The following is a 13555-nucleotide window of genomic DNA, read 5'->3' as shown; positions in this document are numbered from 1 at the left end:
AAGGAGCATTCGCTTCAACAGATTGTAGCGATATGTTTTCCTGGTATGGTGTATGACGCCCTGGTCCATCGGCTGCGATAGCGACGTCGTGTTCGGGGGTAGAAAGACCAGCCTGATTGCCTGCAGGTTCTGAATGTCGCCGTGAGCTGGGCAATTATCGACGACGAACAAAACGCTGCGCCCTGCGGCCGCAAACTTGCGGTCAAGGTGCCGCACGTATTCTTCAAAGAGTGCAGCCGTCATCCAAGCTTTCTTGTTGTTTTTATAGATCAGGTCATCCTTGGATGGCAGTCGTGCATTTTTGAAACAGCGAGGCTTTTCTGTCTTCCCAATAACGAGCAGTGGCAGCTTGTGCTCACCGCACATGCTTGCACCAAACAAAACAGTGATTCTATCTTTGTTCTGTTTCCGCCCCTTAATGTCTGCCTCCTTCAAAGCGAACGTCTTCGTAGGCAACATTTTGTAGAACAGAGCAGCTTCATCAAGGTTGTAAACATCTGCTGCTTCGTACTTGGCGAGTAGTGGAGCCAAGGTGTGCTGCTTCCAGCCGTCGACAACAGACTGATCCGCGCTGCCACTCTCGCCACAAACAGTCACGAATGTCAGGTTGTTGCGCTCCTTAAATCGGCAAAACCATCCATTGCTGCATTTAAACTCAGAATGTCCAAGTTGCAGCGCCAGCTGGTTGGCCTTCTCACGCAATATGGTCCCATTCACAGGAAGGTGTGCTGCGTTGGCTTTCTGCAGCCAGTCGATCAGAGCTGCTTCAACGTCGGCGTACGTAGGCGGGCGTACTCGTGTACGCTTTGACGAGTGCGTCTTGCTGTAAGCGTCGAGAATTTTCTCCTTATTCTTGATGATGTTGCACAGCGTTGACAGAGGCACGTGGTGCTTTTCGGCGAGAGCCGTTTTCGACGCCGTCGACTTGCTGGCCTCTTCAATTAAGCACACCTTTTCGTGCAGGGACAAGCTCTTGTACTTCGGCATCTTCCTTCCAAGCACACCTCAATCAACTAATTCACAGGGAAGACACTCAAGCGGAGACAGGAGACAAATGGAGCAGTCGCACCGAATCGCACAATGCTCGCCAGCCGACATCCAAATGGCACAAAGACTCCACAAAACATTCACTTCGCTAGAGTGGCTAACATCGCTGTTGAGATGATGATGATCGTGATCGCAACCGCACGCATCGCCGCCTGGCAATTGCTAAAACATGGCGTCTACGACGTATTTCCGGTAAAAAAAAACATGGCCTTCGAGATCCGTACATCAAAAAAAAAAAATTTGTTTTAGTTACAGCCTCCGAGATTCGCAACACCCTTTGCATATCTTGGAAGTCGCGGCCAAGTGTGCCAATTAACCGGGAAGTCGCAGACTGGCCGCACCAATTATCCGGTTAAATTTACATGTAAAAATTTGGGACCGCGCAAATAATACAAATTATCCGGGATTCCCAATTAACCGAGTACAAATTACCGAGGTTTTACTGTACAGTATAACCTCGTTACAACGGATGTGTTTACAACAGACATTCGGATATTACATACCAATTTGCGGCGTTATGCCGACCTCCGTATCAGTTCCATTGATTGAGCTTCGTTTACAACGGATTCTGGTACAACGGACATTCGGATATAATTGACTAAAATTTCAGGCTAGCAAGGTGGTCAGGACTCCTTTAGAGCGGACTTTTCTACCACGGTCATTAACTTCCGACTTCAAACATCGCTTAGCATACTTTCGGGACGAGAGCAGCGCACCGCGGATATCGACGTACCGATTTAAAGGCCAACTCCGGCGATTTTTCGAGGTCGATGGATCTCAGTGAAATTCGCTGGGTACGTTCCTTGGCATGTTTCAGTCATTTATGCCAAATTACAGGCTTGAGACATGCACACATTGTTTGCAAATGAATTTTAAAGATTGTCTGCAAACGCCCTCCTGGCTTCACACAATTATTGGCAACATTGCGTCTGTGACGTCAGTATTGGGAAAGCGGCGGAAGTGACGCAGCCGAGGGCACCGCTAACTTCGGTGCTTCGGCCGCTACAGCGAGCGTCTGCTGTGCACAAGGCGACAGACAGCGTTGGTTTGGCCGGCGCTTCGCTGCTCGTCCTGGCTGTCACAGTTTTCATACTCCGCGCCGGCGTCACCGGCATGCCTTGCACGACTTCCGGTTCGTTCGTAACAACGTCTACGTCATACGTAGACAGTACACTTGGTTGGGTTTCGGTTTCGGTGTTGCGCTTTTTTGCTTATTTAAAATTATTCTCCAATTTTCCGAGTATTTCTGCTATCAGGCCCGTAACAGGAGCGTCTCAGGAACATAAAAGCACCATTACTTTGGCATGGCCAAAAAATCACCGGAGTTGGCCTTTAAGAACGAAGGCTGCCGATCCCCGGTCTGTCAATGATCCTGTCAATGCCTAGCTGTAGCGACAAAAAAAACGGCGCGCAGCATGCTTGGTGTTGCGTTTTGGGACGCTGACACGCGAAATTGCGAGCCGCTGCCACCGCTTCGCGCGGTCGCTGTGCGGCGAGCTTGGCCGAGGGGTCCTCTATCGATGCGCAAAATGCCCATCCACGGTTCTGAGGAGCCAGCGGGCGATGCGATTCGTTGCTTGAGACGAAGGACATTACGGCTTCTTCGCTTTCGCATGTCCGCTAGCGCGATTTTCTTGCCCGCAAAGTTTGGATTTGGCTCGTACATTGGCACCGTGAACGGAGTTAGGCCTAACCACGACATCTAGTAGAAAGTTCGGTTGCGATGTGCGTGGCCGCGGTGCCCAATGTTTCAAAGTACGTCATGCTCGATTGCGAGTACAAGGGGTTGTCCCGCGGTGGTCTTCGTCATAAGCTTCGAAGTGCTGATAAGAAGAACCTCGAACAGCGGGTCCAACGAGTCAACGCTATTAGTCGCACGTCTGCGATGTTCGCGACGAGTGCGGCACACTATCGTAATCTGATGATTGAGCTTCCGCTTGCAGCTGCCCAATTAAAGCGTTCCAAATTATCGTCGACCCGTAAACACAGAACGAGTGCGAACGCGTCACTAAGTAGCGCAATTTTCGACAGCCACGACCTCGTGACGCACAAGCAGCAGACGACGATCCCGAAGCGAGCATTAACACGTTTTGGCTGCTTCTGCGGTAATACCGCAGAAGCAGCCAAAACGGGTTTTTCGTACGCTTGTTACTGAATGGAGGAGCCAGCTGAAATGGAGAACTTGAACGCGGAGAAATGCTCCTTACGACGAGCCCAAAATGGTGGCGCCAAGTTGCGCCGTTGCCGAGCTATAATTCTGAAAAACGCTTTTTTTTATATTTCCACAATTTTCGCCAAGTTGGCAGACGCAAAACAAATTTTTTATAGCACTTCTACGTAGTTTTCATTGAAGATATTTTGGAATCAGATAGAAATGGGCTACAGAAACTGAAAATGCGATTTTCCAAAAATCGCATTTTTTTTTTTGGTCCCCCGTTAAAAATAAGGCCATGTTTGTGACACGTAATTCTCTCCGGTTATAACAGACCCATTCAGTGTTTACATGAAAGTGTGTTGTAACAGTACTTGAATTTTACATACAGTATAACCTCATTACAACAGACCTTCATAGTGAAGAGGATTTTGGTCTGTTGTAAAAGGAGTATGTTAAATCCAAGTACTGTTACAACAGACTTTTATGTAAACACCGAATGGGTCTGTTATAACCGGAGAGAATTACCAATCACAAACATGGTCTTATTCTTAACGAGGGACCAAAAAAAAAAAAAAGTGATTTTTGGAAAATTGTATTATCAGTTTCTGTAGCCCTTTTTCTATCTGATTCCAAATATCTTCACTGAAACCAATGTATAAGAGCTACAAAAGTTTCTTTGCGTCTGCTGACTTCGCGAAAATTGCGGAAGTAGCAAAAAAAAAAAACGCGTTTTTCAAAATTACAACTGCGCAAGTTCTCTGTTTCAGCTAGCTCCTCTATTCAGTAACAAGCGTACAAAAAGCACGTTTGAAGTTCAATTCGACGCCTCCGATTGGCTGCTTCTGCCGTGATGTTCGCTTCGGAAGCGTTGTCTGCTGCTTGTGCGAGGTCATGGTTGTCGAAAATTGCTTTACTTAGTGATGCGTTAGCGCTCATTCTGTGTTCATGGGTCGACGATAATTTAGAATATAATTACGCTTTAGTTTGGCAGCTGCAAGCGGAAGCTCAATCATCAGATTACGATAGCGCGCCGCACTCGTCGCGAACATCGCAGACGTGACTCGTCGGACCCGCTGTCAGAGGTTCTGCTTATCAGCACTGCGGAGCTTATGACGAAGACCACCACGGGGCAACTCTTTGTACTCGCGATCAAGCATGACGTACTTTGAAACATCGGGCAGCGCGGCCACGCACATCTCTACTCGATGTCGTGGCTAGGCCTAACTCCGCTCAGGATGCCGATGTATGAGACGAATCCGAACTTTGCGGGCAAGAACATCGCGCCAGCGGCCATGCGAAAGCGAAGAAGCCGCGATGTCTTTCATCGCAAGCAACGAATTAATCGGCCGCTGGCTCCTCAGAACCGCGGATGGGCATTTTGCGCATCGGCAGCGGACCCCCCTGGCCAAGCTCGCCGTGCAGCGACCGCTCGGAGAAGTGGTGGCAGCGGTTAGCAATTTCGCACTGCAGCGTCCCAAAACGCAACACCAAGCACGCTGCGCGCCTACTTTTTTGTTGCTACAGCTAGGCATAGCTGATCATTGACAGACCGGAGATCGGTGACTTTCGTTCTTAAATCGATACGTCGATATCCGCGACGCGCTGTTCCTGTACCGAAAGTATGCTAAGCAATGTTTGTAGTCAGAAGTTATTGAATTTGGGATGTCCGTGGTAGAAAAGTCCGCTGTAAAGGAGTCCTGACCACCTTGTTGGCCTGACATTTTAGTCAATTATATCCGAATGTCCGTTGTACCAGAATCCGTTGTAAACGAAGCTCAATCAATGGAACAAATATGGAGGTCGGCATAACGCCGCAAATTGGTATGTAGTATACGAATGTCTGTTGTAAACGGATTTGTTGTAACGAGGTTATACTGTACTCCCTTTACAACAGACCAAAATCCTCTTCACTATGAAGGTCTGTTGTAATGAGGTTATACTGTACGAGGCTTTCTGCGATGCTGGTCAAAAGCGTTCTTGGGAAACCTGCAAGCTTCAGGCGTGCTATTTGAGAACAAAAACTCGCTTCGAGTTGGTGGTCACAGGACCTCTCAAGCGCTGCCTTCATGCAAGCCCTTGCAATACCGTGCTTGACAATTTTTGAATGCACAGAAGAAAAAGGGAGAAGGCTCTTTTGAGATGTAGGCGCATAACCCCAACATACATGGCTGTTTGAGAACGAGAGTTCCAAGTCCAAAAAGCATAGCCTATTGTCTGAAGGATGCTCAGTAGGGGTGTGCGAATATTCGAGTTTCGAATTCGAATCGAATAGTTTCTAATTGAATAATTTGATCCGACTTTTGAATAGCTAGTATTCGAAGTTTCTAATAATTCGACAGGACGAATATCTAAAACGCGACAGAGGCCAATGGTGCAACTTGGTTAGGGTAAGGTGGCTAAAACTAATGCCAACGTCACCTTTCGTTAAACTTTCACCGACATCCTGGTTCAAAAGCGAGCACATGTTGATCTTAAAGGAGATTATGTCATTTCCACACGTAGAAAAACACAGAAAACTGTCAAATCCTTCCCATCTCCCTCGTTCCAAAGGAGTTGACTTTTCTGTCCGATTGAGGATTTTTTGGCCTCTGCGCAGGCTAATCATCCTTTTCTGTGTTATTTTTTTGCTTTTCTGTTTCCTTGAGATTTTGGCAGAGTATATACATGCGGACTGGAAGAATAAAACACATTTGGTTGTTAGTCAGCACCGTAGTTTCTGTCCTTTCTTCGTCCCGTCTTTTGACGCTGTTTTATACAGTTAATCATGAACCAACCAGCCCAAATGCGTACCTTATTTCTCGCTAAGGGAAGGCTCCATGCGTTGTGGCGCTGTGAAAAGGGCACATTGCAGACAGCTTTTCCTCAGTTATCTTCACCAAAATACAATTTTGCCGGGACGTATAAATAAGGCAGGTGTTTAGGGGAAGGTGGAGGCTTGAAGTGGTGATAAATGGGTGAACAGAGAATGCCGTCAGAACTAAGAGTTGTGCAACTGGGACAGGGTAGTTCTACGAGCCTATATCGTACCGTGGAATACACAATACTATTTCCTTTGCTCCATGTCGTCACATCGCATACACGCCGTTGCTGCCCATGTGGGGGGCCCTCGCGCACTTTGAAATGGCCAATGAGGGAGGACCAACATGGAATAGTATTCCGTATTCCATGTGCTGAGCCGTGCTAAACACCATGGAAGGCGATGTGGTTGGTGCTAAAGTGTGGGGATCGTTTTGTTTCTGAGACTAACTTAGCTCTTAATGTCCATTTACAGCGCAATTTTGCTTTGTGGGTTTCGAATACATGTCCATTAGTATTTGATCACCACTTACAACTGTGTTGACACACAAGCACCCCGGCCATCATAGGCCATCAGGGTATGGTGAGCCCGATGTAACTTGTGAGCTTGTTTCTTCTTTTTAGAAATGGGAATGAGCTTTATTGTCTGCTTGGTGTTCCCTTCTTGATTGGACTGTGCTGCATGTATATTTGAATATCTTTGGAACAGAGTTTTCAGTCTCTCGTTGATGTTCTTTTTGTGCAGCCGGCTTCTGCAAGGTTTTCCCCATGGAGAAACTGGGTGCATTCAGCTGCGAAGAAGTTCGGCTAATGCTGTGTGGCGAGCAGAATCCAGTCTGGAGCCGTGAGGATGTGTTGAACTACACTGAGCCAAAGCTGGGTTACACCAGGGACAGGTGCGCGAGCTCTGGCAGTTGCATGCAACAGTCGATTGTGTGCTACGTTAGGCATCAGCCCACACCTTATTTGGAAATCATACCAGTAATGAAGCCCCGTCAGCTTGTCGAATAAAACGCAGTGGTCTCTAGAAGCATTAGTAAACACAGATTTAGCTATCCAAGGTAGAGTTTCACAATGCGACTTGCCCTACGTTCATTTGGACATGTCATTACGATGTGTTTTAACAGTTAGCGAACAGTGTGAAAAGTATCGACTGGGTCTATGGCTCATACCCATGGATCCAATGAGGTCATGAGCCACACATTATCTTTTTCTTTCTTTCTACCTGTGGCTCATTTCCTGTTCATTTCTGGCTCATACCCGTGTATCTAATGTTGGTGTTATTGTATATCGTGTCGTAAATGACAAGCATGACATGTTATGCTGTCATGACCTGTCAATCATGTTAGTCATACATTTGTACTCTTTCATGCTAACTTTGGTAATTTTGTGCGGGCTTTTAACAGCGAAGCTGTTCTAGCTCGACGTAAAATGTGTGGTCGTGCCTGAAAACTATCATCATCATGAATATGTGCCACAGAATTTGGGCAAATCCCACAACTCACCGCTACGGCGTGGACTTTAATAGCCCTGGTGGGTGAGAGAACGAGTACAGGGAGAGTGAGAGAAAGAAGAAAAGAGGGAAACAAATAGAGAGACAAAGAGAGATATAAAGATAGAGTGAGAGAAATTCTTGTTGAAAAAGAATTTTTCACGAGGCGGGATTCGAACCCGTGTACCCTCGATCAGAAGGCAAACATCCTAACCACTCGGCTATCCAGGCACGCTAGAAGAGCATAGCCTTGTATAGTATAGAGTAACAAGGGAGTGGGAAAGGAAAGTGAGCATGAGGGAGAGAAAGATGTGATCATGAGAAGGACGGGAGAGAGTAAAGCAGAGTACAGAAAGAGTGAGAAAGAGAGAAATAGAAAGAAATGCAGAAAAAAAAAGAGATCAACGAAAGAGAGAGAGAGAAAAAAAGATAGTATCAAAGAGGAAGCAAGCATCGCGTCGACTAGCGACCAGATACCGCACCACTTGGCCAAGGTGTGCAGGTGCAGTAGCTAAGCCACACTCCCCGACGGAGACAACACACGCAACCTCTGCTCTATAGTGCATAGCCGCCTGGCTGTGTCTGATCTTGTCCAGAGAGACATGGGGTATCCTAAGAAAATGCGTACTCTTGAGGAGGAAGCCGCACATGTCGAAGCTAGACATGTCGCTCGAGGGGACTACGAGTGGTGACGAGCCAGTGCTTTGCTGTGCCAAGCTTTTCGCGACTTAGTGCAAACTGAATACACTTTTTTTTTCTTATTTTTTAACAACACCCATTTGGTGGTGAATCTGTGGTGCTGCGCAAGGAACTTGATGTCACTACGTGTTAGCGCTGTAAAAGTTCTCATCTGGGTTGGAATGAGGACATTCAGTGGAAATGTTTATTTGACCAAGAAACAATGTCATTATCAATGTCGCCTTCAATGTTTGTAGAATAGGCTTCCTTCACAAACCTCATCCGAACTCTTGCAAGGACAGGTATACCACAGTAATATCACGATCTGCCCGCCCTCACAATCTATTGTGCTGCCTTAGGGATCAGCCCACACCTTATTTGGCGTTCATACCAGTAATGAAGCCCTGTCAGTTTCCCGAATAATGTTGTCCTTTTATAGGCGCTGGTCTCTAGAAGTATTAAGGGGAGACGCGGGTCTTGGAACGGTCAAAAATGGTCAAAAAATCGATTTTTCGCAAAGCTTATTTTCGAGGCGTTTGTACTTCTGAGCACCTACTCTCAAATTGCTAACGCTAAATTCGGTCGGGAAACGCGATAAAATCGGCTTTCAAAGCACCCCGGCAGCACTAAAATGTCCCCAAAAGGACGAAATTTGTTCGAACTTCCCGCGCGCGCCATGAGCGTTGCAGCGGGCCGAGCGCCGCCATCTTGGGCTAGATTTGAAGCTGTTTTCTTTGTGCACATTTTGCGCCATCTCAAAATGGCGTCGCTCAAGCAGAACGGCCGCCGTCGCGGGTTTTCTGAAGGTCGTTTCCAGGCCACTGATTGGCTCTCACGCGGCGCGCTTTTCAAGCGCGCCTTTCCGAGTCTCCCATTGGCTGGCGCGACCGACACGTCATTTTTTTTTTTCTTTGTGTTTGGTTCTCCGCCGTGGCTGTCCGTTTGTGTGCGCCTGCTTTTGCGATCGTGCGTGTTTCTCGACGGACCGTGTCTCTACTTTGTGCCGGTAGTTTTTCCACGCGATCGAGATGCCTGGAGACTCTCGTCTGAAACCATCGACGCAACGAGCTTTTGGAAGCCGTAAAAAACGGGCTTGGAACAAGAAGGCGCCGGCTACAAGTGCACCGTCGGCAGCGGAGTTGGAGTCGCGGCCGGACCCTTTGGACCTGCCGGGAACTTCAACTGACGACACCGTGGGACCAAGTTCGACTAGCGAAACACTTCGGGTTGATGCCGCGTACTACTCAACGGCGGAGCAGGCGCAGCGAGTTGAGAGATCGGCGCAAACGAAGACCGTTCTGTCTGGAAAGTCGGCTACCCAGCGCAAGTTCGACCTTCTTGGAGTAAGCGCGGAGTGCCAGACCGGTGACGCCGGGACCGATTTTTTGCTCGTCGATATGAAAGTTTTGAATAACTTTTTTGCACAAGCGAAGTGCGACAAATGCGACGCAAAAAGTCTCAGCGTGAGGAAGGCAACGGACAAGGAGTACGGCCTTGCGGTAAAGCTTATTTTTTCTTGCAGCAGTTGTGATTTCGAGAAGAAGCAATTTTCTTCTCCGAGAGTGAGCGGAACTGCCACCATCACTCCCTTCGAAGTCAACATGAGGGCCATGAAGGGGATACAGATGATAGGCAAAGGTGTTACTGCCCTTTCGGACTTTTGTGCGTGTATGAACCTTTCGCACCGAGGCTTGCACCACAAGACGTTTCAGGGACACCTAAAAAGTTTAGTGAAAGCCTGCGAAAACACAGCGACTGAAAGTGAAGCTGCTAGTGTGGCAGTAATAAAAGAGCTGTATACAGACTTCCTGAACCCCATAGGGAACATCGATGTTGTGTTCGACGGCTCATGGATGACGCGAGGTCGGAGCTCACACATAGGTGTGGGCTGCATCATTGAGCTCTACACTGGCCTTGTAATTGACCATGTTGTTTACTCAAACTTTTGTCTCGGCTGTGCCCTGGGACCACAGCCTAGAAAAAGACTCTCTGCGTTTACGCAAGGCAAATGCAACTCATCTGAAGAGCACCAACACAAAAAAGACTCTTGCAAGGAGACACAAAACGGGTGCAACTGAAGATTACAGTCCTGGACTACTTTGAAGGTATTCTCTCAAGCATAGCAACCTATTACCCAGGGTAACATGCTGCCTAACATCTAGAAGGTTCTTCCTAAAGACTGAAAAGACATGAGCAGCCAGTCGCTTGAGCCTCATACCCCATGGCTTTTCCAGAACCCCCCAGCCGCTTGTCATGGTGGGGTTTTGATCATGCTTTGCACATTGGAAAATTTTTTTAGATATGATTCCTTGGGTGGAACAAGACACTTTCTGTTTTGTTTTGAAGGGAAACAGATGGGGAACATGTGAATAAAATTTATGGTTAAAGGTTCCTTTTAGAAATTTATACAGTGCGTGTCAATCTTCAAACGCGATTTTCTCAGCTTCACATTTTTTGCCAACTTGACCAGCCTTACGGATCTTTTCATTATGTTTTTGTAAGGTAATTTTGATAAATTTTATACCGTTGAATTCGTAAGAAATAGGACTGTGGAGCTATGCTATTTTTTTGTGGCTAAGATGAACATATGAAATTTTGTGAACAATAATGTGAGCTAATTGCATTTCAAGATTACACAATGTCAATACAATTGAAAGTTCTTATATGATGATATATCTCAGTGACAATATAAATAGCATAGCTCCACATGGCAGGTCTTTGGCTACAGCTGCATCTTAAACAGAACCTAAAAATACTGAGGGAAAGTGTCTTAATGACCCGTAAGAAATTACCTAATTAGATTTCACTTATGCTCTCACAATTTGATAACTAATTGAAGTACATGAAAACTAATTATATTTTTGAAAACAGGAGGAAGAAATACATATACACACCCAATTTCATTACAATATCTCCAATAATAAAACTTTTCGTTTCGAGACCAGTGTCTCCCCTTAATGAACACAGAATGTGTTTGAAGGAAGAAATGAGAGTTGTGCTTTAGGTATCCTGTGTAGAGTGCTTGTGAGAGAGTACAAGATTCTGTTCCAGCACTGGAGTGCGATCCCGACTGTTCTTTCCTTCTATTGCTTGATTTCGAGGGTCATCGAAGCTCTCGCGTTGCACGTGGCTTCGCTTGGCTTCATCTTCTTTCAGTGGGCAATCGCGTCGATGATGCTACATGTTATTAAAACACAAGTTTTCACTGGCATTCTTTACGTATGCACTTCACTCAGAACTGTAGCGCCTCACCTTATATTCTGTTTTATTTTTTCAATGCAACAGCCCTGGTTTCCAGCGTTTTGTCAACGTCCTGGTTGACATGACGGGATCCGAGCGCAAGGCCTTCCTCCAGTTCACCACGGGCTGCTCGTCGCTGCCGCCTGGTGGCCTCGCCAACCTGCACCCGAGGCTCACTGTGGTGCGCAAGGTGGACGCCTCCGACGGCTCCTTCCCGTCGGTCAACACGTGCGCCCACTACCTCAAGCTACCCGACTACTCTTCCGAGGCCCTGCTCCGAGAGCGACTTCTCGCCGCCACCCGCGAAAAGGGATTCCACCTCAACTGAGTGTGTGTGTATGTGCGCGAGCCAAAAAGAAAAAAAAGACTTTGCAATCTACCACTGGAGCCTCTGCGCGGGCTTTAGTTCCCTCCCGTTTGTGTCGGACGCCGAGCCTCGTGGTGCCACAAGCCTAGCCCCCATGCTAACGCTCGTGAGGTTGCCATTCTCGCCTCAAGTGAAATTGGAGCGGCATTTGTCCGGCGAGCATGCATCTGCCGAGTCCAGCAGATGACGTTTCCTCCCTTCGGAAATTCCTTCGGGCCCAAATAGAAGCCCCCCGTTTTCTTTTTTGTGAGTGTGTGTGTTGAATTTCCGGGTGGCTGGCTTCGTGCGATCTGCAAGGCACCGAGGCAAAACGTGTGTAAACTGTCTGTTGTGTTTTGAACTTGTGTGCAAATCATCTGCTTCGACTTCATTCTCTCTTAGAAATGGAGAAGCTGGAACAAAAACTGTTTTCATTTGAACGGTTCTCATCTTGCTTATTAAAAAAGAGAGAAAAGGGGGCAGATTGTCACCTTGCTCAACTGAGCTGTCGGTCCTACTGGCCATTTTGTAAGCAGGCGGGGCTTTTCTGGCAGGCAACTAATGTAACGAGAACCGCTATAGTGTGTGCGCATCCTCAAGGGCTCGTGCGGGCGGCTTCAAAATTCTGCAAGAAAAAAAAATTTGGGTGAGAACAGTTTCATTGGTGCTCTTCTTTTCTCTTTCTATGCTGGTAGTTCAGTATGGGAACGCGTAATCTGTCGAATAAACTTCATGCTATGGTTAGAATAACTGCACCGTAGTGCACTGCAAGTCTCGGCCACCTATAACACCAGTACATTTCTGGTTGCTAGACAAGGCATTGAAACAGCAATTTGAGGTGCTGACGCCCCTTGACGTTTGCACTTAGTAGTCTTGCCAAAGACAAGTCTGACCGTGAAGCGAGGGCACGAAGTTCTTTCCCTGGCATGACGTTCAAACTGCAGCTCGGTGATGTGACAGTTCATAGAGCAGGCGGGGAGCTGTGAATTAAAAATACGATCACTCCACCAACTTAAAACTGCACTAGAATGCGTAGGGACAGGCTTTGTTGTTATTCACTGGATTTGTGTAACGTAAAGTGTTTCACGAGTGTGCGTGTGTGTGTAGTGAGGCTGTACCAGTAATAAACAATCTGGCCTCAATCCTACACTCTCCAAGATTAAGCAAGGCTGGAAAGTGTCTTTTTTACGTGCGTGGCATGTGAAACTCGTGAGTGTAACACAGAATTCAGCCTACAACTGCTGTGGGTCTCTGGTATCTTGAAGGAAATTTCCTTTGCACGCTTAAATTTTGCTTTCTTTTCAAGCTCTCCAATTGACGTTCAGTGTCATTCGGTGAGTTGAGTGACGTGCAGTGCCACTCTTTTTATGAAGCCTAGGGGTGTCATTTTCAGTGGTGAGAAAGTCTACTGAAAGCAAACATCTCTTGCCTTTTTTTTTTCATACCTTGATTTGCCTTTTCTTCCACTTCTATTGCAATGATCTGATACAGTGGTAGCTGCAGCCTTGACACACCTACATACATTCAGAATTAGCCTTATGGACGAGAATGCTAGTAGCACTGATGAGAGCATGTCATGCACAGTTGCCCCCCAAAAAAAACCCAAGCATTGCAAGTTTGTACAAGTTGCACTCCCGTATAGCGAGACGTAGTTAAGATAGCATGTAAAATGATGTAGCGTTAAACATTGGTGCATTGTAGTACTGCTTGACGTCTAAGATTTTGTCGGAGACACATGGGGTGGATTTACTTCCAGCTGCACACTCTGCTAGGAAAGTGTTGGGTGCTTCAACCACACGGC

The 13555-nt window shown here is 46.9% G+C and overlaps 1 protein-coding gene across 3 annotated transcripts in view; it reads left to right on the top strand.

The window, feature by feature from the left end:
* The window catches only part of LOC119373404 (E3 ubiquitin-protein ligase HECTD1), a 338907-nt gene extending 327149 nt beyond the window's left edge, over window positions 1-11758 (top strand). For all 3 annotated transcript variants that reach the window (XM_049411288.1, XM_037643436.2, XM_049411287.1), the window contains exons 42-43: window positions 6744-6894; window positions 11454-11758. In XM_049411288.1, the coding sequence (XP_049267245.1) occupies window positions 6744-6894; window positions 11454-11736 (434 nt within the window). In that variant the 3' untranslated portion in view covers window positions 11737-11758. The remainder of the gene's footprint in view (window positions 1-6743; window positions 6895-11453) is intronic.
* The last annotated feature ends 1797 nt before the right edge of the window (window positions 11759-13555 follow it).

Source organism: Rhipicephalus sanguineus, chromosome 11 (genome assembly GCF_013339695.2).
Source record: "Rhipicephalus sanguineus isolate Rsan-2018 chromosome 11, BIME_Rsan_1.4, whole genome shotgun sequence".
In the NCBI taxonomy this organism is placed as follows: Eukaryota; Metazoa; Arthropoda; class Arachnida; order Ixodida; family Ixodidae; genus Rhipicephalus; species Rhipicephalus sanguineus.
This window is presented reverse-complemented; position numbering and strand designations above follow the sequence as displayed.